Raw genomic sequence first — 15,945 nt, 5'->3', positions numbered from 1 at the left:
ATATAAAATATGAATGTATTATAATCATACTAACTGTCAAATAACCTTCATTCCATTATTAGAATCATGTTGCAAACAATTGGAGATTACTGACTCAATGGACCCAAGATTGGACAAAAAGACATTTACTCAAGTAAGAAGTTACATCATTCAATATTTGAATCAAAGTATTTTGCCAGGTTCATTTGTCTTCTGATGTATGGCACACATACGTTAACTGAGAATTAAATGAAATGAAAGCATAATAACTTATTTTATCAGTCTAAGACGCACACTTTAAAATACTTTAAGTGCTCTGAAATTAGGTTGCATTTTACAATCAAGGGCATCTTAACAATTGCTTTTAACCAGTAGTACTCATAATGTGAAAGTACGAAAAACTTCCACTGTCACTTTCTGATAAGATCAAGAAAAACAGCCTCTTAGATTCAATGAAATATGGTTCTAAAAATAATAATGAACAGGATGGTGCCCAGCTACCATTACTGAACATTTTGATCAAGGACCCAGTAGATGGATCCTGATCAAAAAGAGACAAAATGTGGAACAGAATTTCAAATTCTTATAGCAACCAGACCTACTGGACCCATTGTGACTGGGGAAACCCTTGAGTCTATTGCCCTGAGATAATCCTTAAACCTTGAACTGAAACTATCACATGAAGTCATCTTTAAACTAAACAACAGCTCAACTAGTAAAGAATGTTCACCTTGAGCAGTGCACTCTTTTAAAGAATTATCTATACGAGATCAAACTGACGATAGTAACTCTAAAACACAGAGAAGTTTAGAGGACAGAGTCTAAGTTAATGGTGGTGAAACAATATGGATAGAGACAGCCAGAATGGTGACACAATGCAAAGAATGTAACGAATGTCATTGAACTGTATATGTAGAAAATGTTGAATGGGTGTATGTTTCGTTATGTATATTTTTACCAAAAATAAAGTTAATTAAAAAAATAATAATAATGCGAACCAAAACTTACAAAGCATTTCCTATGGGCCAGGCATTGTCCTAAGTTATTCATATATTAATTCAGATAAATCTTTCAGCAACCCTGTAAAGCAGATTATTATCCTATTTCTACAGATGAGGACACTGAGGTACAGATTGGTTAAGTAACCTGCACAGGGTCTCACAACCAGTGCAGCGGAGGAGATTCGGACTCCAAAGTCAGCATTATACTATATCTGAGAAAGTATTATTCTATTATAGGGAAATAGGCAATTTAATGGTACCAGAATCCTAAGTCTTCCAAAACTTGCTTTTATATTTTTCCGTATCTGTGAATACCACTTTCCTCTATTTCCCTTTGTTTCACTCTGATGAGTCCCATAATCAAGGTAACTTTCACAGTATTCTTAAGTTTATTTTATAGCTAATATCCAGGGTATTTACCTGTAGTTTAGCAGGAAGAATAGCGAGAAATTAATCTACTCCATCTTGGTCCTTAAAACGTAACTTTTAATGGCTATATAATATACCAAGGAGCCCTAGTGGCTCAGTGGTTGAGCGCTTGGCTGCTAACTGAAGGGTCAGTGGTTCGAACTCACCAGCCTCTTTGCAGGAGAAAAATGTGGCAGTCTGCTTCCATAAAGATTTACAGCCTTGGAAACCCTATGGGGCAGTTCTACTCTGTCCTACAGGATTGCTATGAATTGAAATCGACTTGACAGCAGTGTGTTTTTGGTGTATAACATTCCATTATATGGTTGTATTATAATTTATTTAATAATTTATTTATTGTTGGACATTTACTTTCTCATTTTTCAGTATAAAAATGATAAGATTAATACTGCATATAAATTTTTGTTTACAGCTCTAATAATTTCTTTAGAATAGATTCCTAGAAATGGAATTACTAGGTCAAAGAATATGGACATTAGGAGGGTTTTGATATCTATTGTCAAATTGTGCTATAGATTGTACTAATTTATTCTCCCATCAGCAACGTAGGTGAGCTCTCAAAGTATCATGTTCTCACCAACGATGGGCATTACTAAATATAAGAAATCTCTGCAATTTGATGGCCTTTAGTTTTTTTTTAATTTTTATCTTTTTGATTACTAGTGAGGGTAAACATTTTTAAGTAATTTTAGAATTTCTTCTTGTGAATTATCTGTTTATATCCTCTGCCCATCTCAACTATTGATTTGTGTGTGGTTACACAAATATGTATATAAACATGCATGTATATGGGTATGAATATATGAGTACAGATGTGTGTACAGATAGATGGATCTACAGGAATATGTACACGCAGGTATGTGTATGCATGCATGTATACCCATATATGTATAATAAACCACATAGGGAACACAGTTACAGATACTTCTTAGACATAACTAAATACCTCACAAGATTGGTTTTCTGGGTTGAAGGCGTAGGACCATAGTCTCGTGGGGCAACTCAATTAATTGGCATAATATAGTTCATAAAGTCTGTGTTCTACATCTCAATGTGGTGAGTTGTGTCTGGGGTCTTAAAAGCTTGCTAGCAGCTGTCTAAGATACCACTATTGATCTCTACTCATCCGGAACAAAAAAGAAAGAAGGAAACCAAAGACTCAGAGAAAAAAAGTAGTCTACAGGACTAATAGTCTACACGAACCATGGTCTCACCTACCCTGAGACCAGAACTAGATTGTGCCAGGCTACCACTACCGACCATTCTGATCAGGGCCACAACAGATGGATCCTGAAAGAACAGGAGAAAAATGTGGAACAGAACTCAAATTCTTAAAAAATCCACATTTACTGGACTGGTTGAGACTAGAAGATTCCCTAAGACTGTCACCCTGAGATACACTTTAAACCTTAAACTGAAATTATCCCTTGAAGTTACCTTTTAGCTAAATAACAGATTGGCTCATAAAATAAAGAATATCACCCATGAGTAATGAGTGCCTTTAAAAAATGATCTGTATGAGACCAAATGGTAAAAAATTGCTCTAAAGCAAAGATGAGAAGGTAAGGAGGCAGGGAAACTAGAGTACTGGAAATGGTACAACCAGAATGGAATGAATGAGAGTGATGATGCATCGTGAAAACTGTAACCAATATCACTGAATAATATGTATAGAAATTGTTAAATGGAAACTTAATTTGCTGTGTAAATTTTCACCCTAAACACAATAAAATATTGTTTAAAAAAAAATGGGGAGCACTGAAACCTGATCAAAGAAAGATATCAAATATTGTTGTAAATCTAGTTATAGAATAAGTAAAATATCAAGTTATTCTCAAAAGAAGTAATACATAATATAAAATAACTTGGGGAGATTAGAAAAAAAGCAAAATTGTGCTAAATTTTGTCTTAAATGAGAAGAATGACCCATTGCCGTCGAGTCGATTCCAATTCATTGTGACCCTATAGGCCAGAGTAGAACTGCCTCGTAGGGTTTGCAAGGAGTGGCTGGTGGATTCGAACTGCAGACCTTTTGATTAGCAGCTGAGCTCTTAACCACTGTGCGACCAGAGCTTCTAAATGGGAAGGGGGGGAGATTTTTTTAATGCAGTTTCATGCTTGACTCTGACATTTGAAAAACTATTTTTTTAACTATTAAATTGTTAAACTATTTTAAAATATTAAAACATGCTTTTGAAAAAAGTAAACCTAGCCAATATTGATAATATAAATGCAATGTCTGTCTTCCAAATTACTATGCATAGTCCCATCCTGTCTGGAGCAAAGGAGAATGAAGAAAACCAAAGACACAAGTAAAATATTAGTCCAAAGCACTAATGGACCACAAGTACCACAGCCTCCACTAGACTGAGCCCAGAACAACTAGATGTTGCTTGGCTACCACCACCAACCACTCTGACGAGGGTCACAATAGAGGGTCCTCGACAGAGCGAGAGAAAAATGCAGAAAGAAATTCAAATTCACAAAAAGAGATCAGACTTACTGATCTGACAGAGACTGGAGAAACCCCGAGAGTATGGCCCCGGATACTTTTTTAACTCAGAACTGAAGTCACTCCCAAAGTTCACCCTTCAGCCAAAGATTAGACAGGTCTCTAAAACAAACAATAACACATGTGAGGAATGTGCTTCGTAAGTCAGTCATGCATATGAGACTAAATGGGCACACCTGCCCAAAAACAAAGACAAGGCGGCCCAGGAAAACTGGACAAATGGAAACAGGGAATCTGGGGTGAAGAAGGGGAGAGTGTTGACACATCACGGGGTTGGTAACCAATGTCACAAAACAATTTGTGTATTAATTGTATGAAAAACCAATTTGCTCTGTAAACTTTCCCCTAAAGAACAACTAAAAAATAAATAAAAGTAATTACTATGCATAGAAATCATGTAACAATGGACAGAAGCAAAAAGGAAAAAAAAACCCAGAAAGAATAAAATACAATATATTTATACAATTAAAATTTAATAAATATAAAAGAGCTAAACTTCCCTATTAAAAGATAGACTCTTACATTGAATCAGTCCAAACAGTCCAATTATTATACTTCCACGATTTATCAGGATACATCTTGCAATCACTGGGTACATTTGAGTAAGTAGTATTCTTCTCCCTCTTCCCAACTCCAAAAAGCTGTTATTAGATCAACAGTCCATCTTATAAGTGATATTTTTTAATAATTGGATAAAAATGCTGTTCAACTTTATATTTTCACCTAATATAATGTGACAGAAAAAGATGAAAGTAAAAGAATTGTTAAAGGAATATCATGTAAATGAAAATAAGCAAGCAAGCAAACAAAACTGAGCAGATTTCAATATTTAAAATCATTTAATGGAACCAAGAGTATTTTTAATATTTGTAAATGTTAAAATTTATATTTGTGAAGTTCAAAATTAATAAAGATGAAAGCACTCTCAAAGTTTTATGAGTTTATAGATTATCAAAATAGAACATACAAGAGAAAAATTATTGTAAATATAAAGATAAGTGAACAAAAAAATCTACATAGTTGTGGAGACATTACATTTTTTTTGTAACAGCTCTATTGAGGTATAATTCATATATCATATTATTTCCTATGACCTCTGTAACAAATTATCACAAACTTGATGGCTTTAAACCACAAAAATTGATTGTCTTCCAGTTTTGGAGGCCAGAAGTCCAGAATCAGAATCACTGGGCCAAAATCAAGGTGTCAGCAGGGCTGCACACCCTCCTGAAGGCCTATGGAGGGTCTATTCTTTGTCTCTTCCAGCTTCTGGTGGCTGGTGACTTGTGGCTGCATTACCAGTCTCTGCCTTCGTGGTCACATTGCCTCCTCTTCTGTCAGAGAAATCGCCCTCTTCCTGTCTTTTATAGATACTTGTTATTGCATTTAGGGTCCACCCAGATAATCCAGGATGATCTCTCCACCTTAAAATCCTTACCTGCACATCTGCAAATACCCTTTTCACATATAAGATTATATTTACATGTTCTAGGAACTAGGAGGTGGTATCTTTGAGGACCATTATTCAGCCCTCACTATGCCATACATACCATACAAACCATACAATCCACCAATTTAAAGTACGTAATCCAATGACTTTTAATATGTTTACACAGCTATACAACCATTACAATAATCAATTTTAGAACATTTTCATTGCTAAAGAAACTCTGTGCCAATTCAATTAGTAGTCATTCCCCATTTCTCTCCAAACCTCCAGCCCTAGGTAACCACTAATCTACTTTCTGTCCTGTATCTTTGCCTATTTTGGACATTTCATACAAATGGAATCATATGTATGTGAATATGTAGCAAATTCATCTTCCACATGATAGCAGTTGGTTCTCATTCTCCACAACAGGCTCAAGCCTGATCTTGCAATAATAATTTGGACTCCATAATGGCCAGTTTTTGCTGTATGTACCAGGTGTTGGGGTTACAGAGGCAAGTGAGGAGACAAACACGGACATAGTTGCATATGATTATACTAGACCAGGGAATCCCAGAGGAGGAGGAAGAGCACCAGTAGAGTGGGTGAGCCAATAAGTCCCAGCTAATATACTATAGCTGGGTCTTCAGGAGCTGGATAGATGTAGAAAAGGGAGAAGGACTTTCCAAGAAGGCAGAAAAGATCTGCATGTAAAAATGACATCAAGGCCTGAAAGAGTATTTTTTGTCTACATGGTAGCAAAGAATTCATTTTGACTAGTATGTGAGGTATATAAATATGAAAGAATGAGAGATGAGGGAAGAAAGTTAGATTGGGACTCTATCAACAAAGGTATTATATAGAATGCTAATGAGTACATATCAGGTATTATTAGGTATACATCACCCTTACCCATTTTCTCCTTTAATTGAGTGGACATTTATGGTATGTTATTTTGTTTTAATGCATGACTTGGGCTATTTGAGAGGTGAGAATTAATTTTCCTGACATTCCCCAGCTTCTCTTCCTGAAATGCAAATAGCACACACTCAGGTCCTTTCATTATAGACAGCTGTTACTTGGACAGAAACCAAGAAAATATTCCTGGTATAGAAATATTTATTGAAAATATTTAATTATCTGATCAACAAACCATCGGGCCATCCCATATGCATAGAGGTAGTGTTTGGAACAGTTGCTTTATAAAAGGATTGGCTTTAAGGCTATTTTCTCAGCACTCAATGAAACTGGAAGAAAATCTAATTATAAACGTCAAGCTTAAAGTCAAGATATTACACACAGGTGCCACCCAGTGGAGACACTATGCTGTGCACTTGCTCCTCTGATCACTTGTAGTGAGCAGTGTAATTAGCACTCAGGAGGGAGCATGTTTGGAGAAAACAGTCATAATTAATATAGAGAAAAAAAGTAACAGAGAGAATGAACGGTCACAGATGCCTCCATGTATCATTTTCCTAGTGTATTTGTTTTCTGATGGATGAATGAACAGGTGATGATTTCTTAGGTGACAATAGTATTTCTCTCATTTTTCATCTGTTTTATTCTAGTAGAAGACTAGAAGACCAAAAGTAGCTATTTTAGAATGTTTACATCAAGTCTCTTAGTTACTAGGTATATAATGAACAGTGTGGTAGGAGCAATGTCAAAATTAGAAGTTGTGTTTCTTACCCTTAAAGACCAAATAGTGCAGTATTGTATGGGAGTATACCTGTGTGTGCATGCAGGCATTTATATGTGTGTGTGTGCTGGATGGGTCCAGGGAGAAGATCAGGGAATGGGAGGATGAACATATAAGTAATTAAGGATTTTAAAAAAATTACAAAACAATGAACAGGTGCAAAATATCATAAATGATTATATTCATTGCTGCTGAAGGATGCATAATAAAAGAAAAATGAGGCTTCAATAGCACAGGTTTTATTTGGGAAACTTGTCTGGAGGTCATGAGTTTTAAATTTCTTCCACCTGCCTTATCTTGTGTCTCCTTACTTCAAAAGGATCTTTAAGAACAAATGCTTTAAAACATTTACATATTGACAGAAATACTTTGAAATGTAGAGTGCCGTGGTTTATTTGGGATTTTTTATTTTGTTTTGTTTTATAAGTCAAGTATTTAGGAATGTAAGAAATATGTTTTGAGAGAGTTTCAGACTTGTTTTAAATTCTGAGAACACTCCCCCCTAACCCTCTAAAGACAACCCATTACAGGAGACAGATGTTACCATTTGTATCATTTTAACACTGGTGCTGACTTGTGGAAATAGTTATTGTGTTCCCTGTACAAGTTTGAGGAGCACCTAGGTGGTGCAGTTAATGTGCTTGGCTGCTAACCAAATGTTGGAGTCCACTCAGAGATGCCTCGGAAGAAAGGCCGGATGACTTACTTACAAAAAACCAGTCTTTGAAATCTCTATACGTTGAGGCTGGATGCACTCCCAAAACTATTGCCCTGAAAAAATATTTAAACCTTAAACCGAAAATATTCCCTGGTCTTCTTTAAACCAAAGAATAGTTTAGCTTAATAAGTAAAGAATGTCTGCCTTCAGCAGGGTGCTCTTTTAAAGAACTATCTATATAGGATCAAACTGACAACAGCAACTCAAAAGGTTAGATCAGAAGTTTAGAGGGCAGTGAGTTTGTGTTAATGGGGGAGGAACAACTCAGAAAAGGCGGGTGAGAATGGTTGCACAACTTGAAGAATGTAATCAGTGTCACTAAATTGTAGATGTAGAAATTGAGTTGGTGTATGTTCTGCTGTGTATATTTTCAACAACAAAATAATATAAATTATTTTGAAAAACAAAACTCTATGGAGCACAGTTCTACTCTTATACACATGGAGTCTCCAGGAGTCAATCTACTCTATGGCAACTGGATACAAGTTTGAAAAAGAACAGAAATCTTAACCCCTAGGTTCTGTGGGCTTCCATTAGCAAAACTAACTTCATTGTCTTGTGTGCAAGCCAAGAGTAAGCACTGATAGATGGATCCTTTCTGAAATTCCCAGATTTCAGTTTTACAGTGGATATACCTTTTCATTTCATTGTCTGGGCTTGGTTAATTTGTTTATCAACAGAAGAAAACCATTTAAAATATAATGGTTTATGTTTGCTTATTTGGTTATCAAAAATTTAGTTAACTTTTTAAGTAGAAGCGTTATTTTTTCTTCCCCCCCGGACTTTTTGAGCTCTACAAATTCCCTTCATTTTGATAAAGAAATTCCCAATAATCTGCTTCAAGAGAAGTTTAAAAGACAGATGTTGTTAGTTGCGATTGAGTTGATTCTGACTCATGGTGATCCCATCTGTGCAGAGTAGAACTGCTCCGTAGCGTTTCCAAGGCTGACCTTTTGGAAGCATATCACAAGGCCTTGTCTTCTGAGGCACTTCTGGGTAGGTTCTAATTGCCAAACTTTTGGCTAGTAGTTTAGTGCTTGATCATTTGCATCACCCAGGGACTCCTAAAAGAGAGATGAGCATGTCTAAATTTTTCTTGGTTTATCTTAAGCCAAAGGTTACCCTGAGTGGTTACAGTGTCCATAGTTTTTTAAATAACAGTCTCACAAATGGCTGGCACCCACCGCCCCAAAAAAAAGTTTCTGTAGGTTTGGAACTTGGAATCTATTTTCCAAATAAAAGCAATATTTTATATGATGGCTACAGTCCTTGGCTTCTGTGTGCCTGAAAGGAAATTTTTAGTAAGAAGAACCATGGGAGAAAATGCTACCTGAAGAACAGGGCACTGCCATGAGTAGGGCACCAAGTACCAGGGAAAGGAACTTTCTTAGCTCTAAACCATTGGGGCATGTCAAAATTCTCCTTCTGAAGTGAAGGAAACACAACTTCTGTTGGTTCTCTTTGGATTTTGGAGGCTGCATAACCCTCATTTGGGTGTGCTACTCTGGCCTATTTATCAAGCAACTCAAAAAGCTGCTAGTTTTGAGTGAGGCCCAGAACAAGAAAAGGCTCTGCAACAGGTTCAGGCTGCCATGCAAGCCACTCTGCCATTTGGGCCATATGATCCAGCTGATCCAATGGTGCTTGAGGTGTCAGTGGCAGATAGAGATGCTGTTTGGAGTCTTTGGTAGGCCCCTATAGGTGACTCACAGTGCAGACTCTTAGGATTTTGGAGCAAAACCCTGCCATCCTCTGCAGATAACTACTCTTCTTTTGAGAAACAGCTTTTGGCTTGTTACTGGGCATTAGTAGAGACTGAACACTTAACCATGGGCCACCAAGTAACCATGCAGCCTGAGCTACCCATCATGAACTGGGTCTTGTCTGACCACAGAGTCATAAAGTCAGACATGCACAGCAACACTCCATCATTAAATGGAAGGGGTATATATGAGATCAGCCCTGAGAAGGACCTGAAGGCACAAGTAAGTTGCATGAGGAAGTGGCCCAAATGCCCATGGTCTCCACTCCTGTCATATTACCTGCCTTTGTTCTGCATGATATGCAGGCACCACACAAAAGTGGACAGCAGCAGCATTACAACCCCTTTCTTGGACCTCTCTGAAGGACAGTGGTGAAGGGAAATCCTCCCAATGGGCAATACGTGGAGCAGTGCACCTGGTTGTTCACTTCGCTTGGAAGGAGAAATGGCCAGACGTACAATTGTATACGGATTCATGGGCTGTGGCCAATGGTTTGGCTGGATGGTCAGGGACTTAGAAGGAACATGATTGGAAAATTGGTGAAAAGGAGGTATGGGGAAGAGCTATGTGAATATACCTCTCTGAATGGGCCAAAGAAGTGAAGATATTTGTATCTCATGTGAATGCTTACCAAAGAGTAACCTCGGCAGAGGAGGATTTTAAGAATCAAGTGGATAGGATGAGAAGTTCTGTGGAAACCAGTCATCTCTTTTACCTAGCCACTCCCATCATTGTCCAACGGGCTTCTGAACAAAGTGGCCATGGTGGCAGGGATGGAGGTTATGCATGGGCCCAGCAACATGGACTTCCACTCACCAAGGCCAACTTGGCTACAGCCACTGCTGAGTGTCCAATCTGCCAGCAGCAGAGACCAACACTGAGTCCCTGATATGGTAACGTTCCTGGAGGTGATCAGCCAGCAACCTGGTGGCAGATTGATTACACCGGACCACTTCTATTGAAGAAAGGGCAGCATTTTGTTCTTACTGGAATAGACAGTCTGGATATGGATTTGCTTTCCCTGCACGCAATGCTTCTGCCAAAACTACCATCTGTGGTCTTACAGAATGCCTTATCCACCATCATGGTATCCCACACAGCATCATCTTGGATCAACGGACTCACTTCATAGCAAATGAAGTGCGGTAATGGGCCATGCTCATGGAATTCACTAGTCTTACCATGTTCCCCATCATCCTGAAGCAACTGGCTTGATAGAACAATGGAATAGCCTGGTAAAGACACAATTACAGTGTCAACTAGGTGGGAATACCTTGCAGAGTTAGGGCAGTGTTGTCCATGAGGCTGTATATGTGCTAATCCAGCATCCAGTATATGGTGCTCTTTCTCCCATAGCCAGAATTCATGGGTCCAGGAATCAAGGGGTAGACATGAGAGTGGCACCATTCACTATTACCCTAGTGACCCACTCAAAAAATTTTTGCTTCCTGTCCCTGCCACCTTATGCTCTATGAGTCTAGACATCTTAGTTCCAAAGGGAGAAGTGCTTCCACCTGCAGACACATCACTAATTCCACTGAACTGGAAATTAAGAATGCCACCTGACCACTTGGGGCTCCCCGTGCCTCTGGATCAGCAGGCAAAGAAGGGAGTTACCATATTGGCTGGTGTGATTGATCCTGATTCCAAGAGGAAATCAGATTGACATTAAATAATGAAGGTAAAGAAGAGTATGTCTGGAATACAGGAGATCCCTTAGGGCATCTCTTAGTACTACCATTCCCTGTGATTAAAGTCAATGGAAAACTAAAGCAACGCAATTCTGACATGACTGTTAATGAAGTCACCCTTCCAGGCAAAGTACCAGCTGAGGTGCTTACTGATGGTAAAGGGAATACAGAATGGGTGGTGTAAAAAGGTAGTTCTAAATACCAGCTGCAACTACACAACCAGTTGCAGAAACGATGACTATAATTGTTATGAGTATTTCTTCTTTGTATGTGTGCATCAAATATTTTTGTTCTCTTCACTTATAGAATATAAGATGAAAACTGGGCTAGTGCATTTTCGGTTGTTCACGTGTGAGTTGTATCATGTTACATGCATGTATGACTTTATAACTGTCTTTATTTAGAGATTATGTATGGTTTAAGGAAATGTATACATGTGCCAATTTGACAAAGGGTGGACTGTGATGGCTAAGGTTGTCTGTCAACTTGGTTGGTCCATGATTCTCAGTGGTCTGGCAGTTATGATGTAGTTTGCCAGTTATTTAATGATGTAATTTGGAAGTTATGTAATGATATAATCAACTCCATGATGACATCTGCTATGAGCAGCTAATCAGTTGAAAGGGAGTTTCCTTCGGGGTGTGCCCTGCCTTTAGTATATAAATGGATGTTTCAGCAAGGCTCTCACTCTGGATCCTGCATCCAGTTCATCATCATCTGATCTTCATTTCTTGGGACTTGAGCCAGCAGCTTACCTGCCGATCTTGGGATTCATCAGCCTCCGTAGCCTGTGACCCAGTGGCCTGCCATCTTACCTGCTTGTCTTGGGTTTGTCAGCCCCTGCAGCTACATGAATCAGGAGAAGCCTCCAGCATGATGCCTGACCCATGGACTTGGGTCTTGCTGGCCTCTACAATCACTGAGCCATTTCCTTGAGATAAATCTCTCTGTCTCTCTATATATACATATATATGTATGCATGTGTATATGTGTGTGTGTATATATATGTTGATGGTTCTAATTTTTCTTTACTGGTTTTATGGTCATGCTCTGAGTTGGTATGAAGAATCAGGGATCAAGAGAAGTGGCCCAACATTATGCTGAGTGAATTTAGTCAGTCACAGAAGGACAAATATTGTATAAGACCACTATTATAAGCATTCAAGAAAAGATTTAAACACAGAAGAAAACATTCTTTGATGGTTACGAGGGTGGGGAGGGAGGGTGAGGGTTATTCACTAACTAGATAGTAGACAAGAATTATCTTAGGTGAAGGGAAGGACAGCACACACTACAGGGGAAGTCAGCACAACTGGACTAAACCAAAGCTAAGAAGTTCCCTGAATACAATCAAACACTTTGAGGGACAGAGTAGCAGGGGTAGGAGTTTGGGGCCCATGCTTTCAGGGGACATCTAGGTCAATTGGCATAACAAAGCTTATTAAGAAAATGTTCCGCATCCTACTTTGGTGAGTGGTGTCTGGGGTCTTAAATTTTGCAAGCGGCCATCTAAGATGCATCAGTTGGTCCCAACTACCTGGAGTAAAGGAGAATGAAGAACACCAAAGACACAAGGAAAATATTAGCCCAAGAGACAGGAAGGGCCACATAAACCAGAGACTTCATCAGCCTGAGACCAGAAGAACTAGATGGTACCCGGCTACCACCAATAACCACCCTGACAGGGAAAACACAACAGAGTCCCTGATGGAGCAGGAGAAAGGTGGGATGCAGAACTCAAATTCTAGTAAAAAGACCAGACTTAATGGTCTTACTGAGACTGGAGGAATGCTGGAAAGCATGGCCCCAGATTATCTATCAGCCCAGAACTAAAACAATTTCCGAGGCCAACTCTTCAGACAAAGATTGGACTGAACTGTGGGACATAAAATGATACTTGTGAAGAGTGTGCTTCTTAGCTCAAGTAGATACATGGGTCCAAACGGGCAGTTTCTGTCCAGAGGTGAGTTGAGAAGGCAGAGAGGGTTGGGAGCTGGTTGAATGGACATGGGAAATCAGGGGTGGAAAGGAGGAGTGTGCTGTTACAGTATAGGGAGAGCAATTAGGGTCACATAACAATGTATGTGTAAATTTTTGTATAAGAGTTTAACTTGAAATGTAAACTTTCACTTAAACTACAACAATAAACAGGGGGAAAAAAAAAAGAAAAGTGGCCCAAGAATATAGATGTTTTCAATCTCTAGACTTACAAAAGAAAAAAAAAAATAGACCAAGGACAGCTTACTGCAATATTAGAAGACAGAAAAACTGTTCATAATCCTCATCCTTGTACTCTAATAGTAAAATGTAGCCTGTCATGAAACACACATATTCTTATATGCTATACATCAATAGAAAAACTTGACTCAATTTTTAGAACTTTTAATTTACAGGCAACGTTTTAGGGCTGCTGGTATTTTATACTGTGATAAAAGTCTGCCTACATAACGCTTGCTGATGTGATCTAGAGGTAAATTGCTCAGAAAATATTTAGTCTCACTGGTGTATGGTGTAGAAGGCTATCTTGGCTACCTCTCTCTGCAGCATAGCCTATAACGCAACACTAACATGAAAATGTTTTCTCTAAATTATAAAAAAATAAGAAAATATATTTGCATCCAATAAATTTCGTGTTCATCAGCTAATCCTCAGGCAAGTCCAAGTAAAGAGCACTACTTAAAATCAATCATTTATCCTCTTTTTCTCTGCAGTACATCTCTTCACACATTGAAGACTTTAAAAGTGAAATGTTTGAGCAACTCCTTAAGCACCTTTGCCACTGTGCGGAAGAGTTTCGGGAGGTCATAAAAGCTGACATGCGGAGGCACATGTTTGCTGAACTCTTCTTGTATTGTGACCGTGGGAAGGTAAGTTAAGGCCCTTAAAGCAGTGCTCTCATACTATTTGTGGTGAAGGATTGGTTTTAGGTTTGCTATTGGTGGTGGTGATGGAGTTAATTTCCAGTCCATTGTGGACTGATACTCCATTAAAATTAAAAATAGAAAAAGGACATGCAAGTACAGTCCACATTTTTTTTACTATCAGATTCAAATCTGAATTTTATCATATTACTTTCTCAAATTGCTATTTTTCTAGAAGCTCTTCTCAATTTCTATACTTATCTTATTGCAGACTGGTAGCACTCTGCAGACCATAGTTTGAGGGCATTGCCCTAAAGCATTTATAACTTGTCTCTAAATCCTTCTCTTTCCCATTCTCAAGTCAGTAGATTGCTTAAGATTGTTTCTGGTTCCTCGCTTTGCCAGTAGCTTCCTACAGAAAAGAGCTGCCTACCACATGTTGTTATGCTGCTTCCTAAAACCAAGAAGAGTTTATATCAAAAAGTATTTCTAATAATGGGGCTTGGGAGGACAGTGATTAAGAGCTGGCTGCTAACCAAAAGACTGGCAGTGCAAATCCACCAGCTGCTCCTTGGAAACCCTATGAGGCAGTTCTACTCTGTCCTATAGGGTCGCTATGAGTCAGAATCAACTCAACGGCAATGTGTTTGGTTTGGTGGTTTTGGGAGTACACCATTTAAGATACTAAATGTACTTGTAACAATGGATACAAACTTCACTGAAATATACTTGTATATTTATTTGTTTGTGTCCCGATGTTTCAGAAAGGATTTAAGGAATCTTACAAGAATACATAAAAATGCAACAAAAGAACATAAATTAAAAGTGGGATGGAAAAGTTTTACACACAGAAAAAACATTCTTTGATGGTTACAGGGAACGGAGGGGGAGGAAGGGTAAATTACTAAATATATAGAAGACGTGATAGTATTAGTGAAGGGGAAGGCAATACACCGTATGGGGGAAATCAGCACAACATGACAAACACAAAGGAAGACACTGAAAGGAACACAAGAACAAAGGGCAATCACAGCAATTACTATAATATAGATGCTCCTGCAACAATAGCATTAATAAGCAATAATTTACGATGGGGTATATAGATAGATAGATATACTAAAGAGGCATGGGAGGGTGTAAGGGAATGCATGCACCTGCAGATATAGGTTAGGTTATGGATATCTCTACATACATATTTGTAGATGTCGCATGTGTACTAATATAGACAATATAACACACAAGGGGCACAGTCGTGGAAACTTCGTATACCCAACCGAACACTTCCTGGAATGACGATATTAAACTTGAAGGCTAAGGACCATGGACTCGGGGGACAGCTATGTCGATTTGTATAACATAGTGCATAAAAACAGTCTTTTACATCCTACTTTGGTGAGTAGCATCTGGTGTCTTAAAAGCTTGCAAGCAGCCATCTAAGATATGACTAGTGGTCTCTTCCCATCTGAAGTAAAGGAGAGTGAAGAAAACCAAAGACTCGAGGGAGCAAGAGTCCAAAGAACTAGTGGACCACATACTCTCCGGCCTACACAACCCCAAGACCAGAAGAACTAGATGGTGCCCAGCTACCACTACTGACATTCTAACCAGGATCACAGTAGAGGGTCCCGGACAGAATGGGAGAAAAATGTAGAACAAAAATCAATTTCATAAAAAAAGACCAGACTTACTGGCCTGATAGAGACTAGAGGAACCCATGAGACTATGGCCTAAGACACCTTTCTGACTTGGAACTGCAGCCGTTCCTGGAAACCACCTTGTAGCCAAGCAATGACAGGCCTATAAAATAAACAATAACACCCAAAAAGAACATGCTCCATAGAACAAACAATTATACGAGACCAA

The 15,945-nt window shown here is 38.5% G+C and overlaps 1 protein-coding gene across 1 annotated transcript in view; it reads left to right on the top strand.

Annotated features, from left to right (window-relative positions):
- The window catches only part of LOC101353515 (EF-hand calcium-binding domain-containing protein 5), an 85,285-nt gene extending 71,070 nt beyond the window's left edge, over positions 1-14,215 (top strand). Inside the window, exons 7-8 of the mRNA XM_023739611.1 lie at positions 63-133; positions 13,933-14,215. Of these exons, the coding sequence (XP_023595379.1) occupies positions 63-133; positions 13,933-14,097 (236 nt within the window). The 3' untranslated portion in view covers positions 14,098-14,215. The remainder of the gene's footprint in view (positions 1-62; positions 134-13,932) is intronic.
- The last annotated feature ends 1,730 nt before the right edge of the window (positions 14,216-15,945 follow it).

This window comes from Trichechus manatus, unplaced genomic scaffold (assembly GCF_000243295.1).
Source record: "Trichechus manatus latirostris isolate Lorelei unplaced genomic scaffold, TriManLat1.0 scaffold00138, whole genome shotgun sequence".
Classification (NCBI taxonomy): domain Eukaryota; kingdom Metazoa; phylum Chordata; class Mammalia; order Sirenia; family Trichechidae; genus Trichechus; species Trichechus manatus.
Note: the sequence above shows the minus strand (reverse complement) of the source record. Positions and strands in the feature narration are given on the sequence as shown.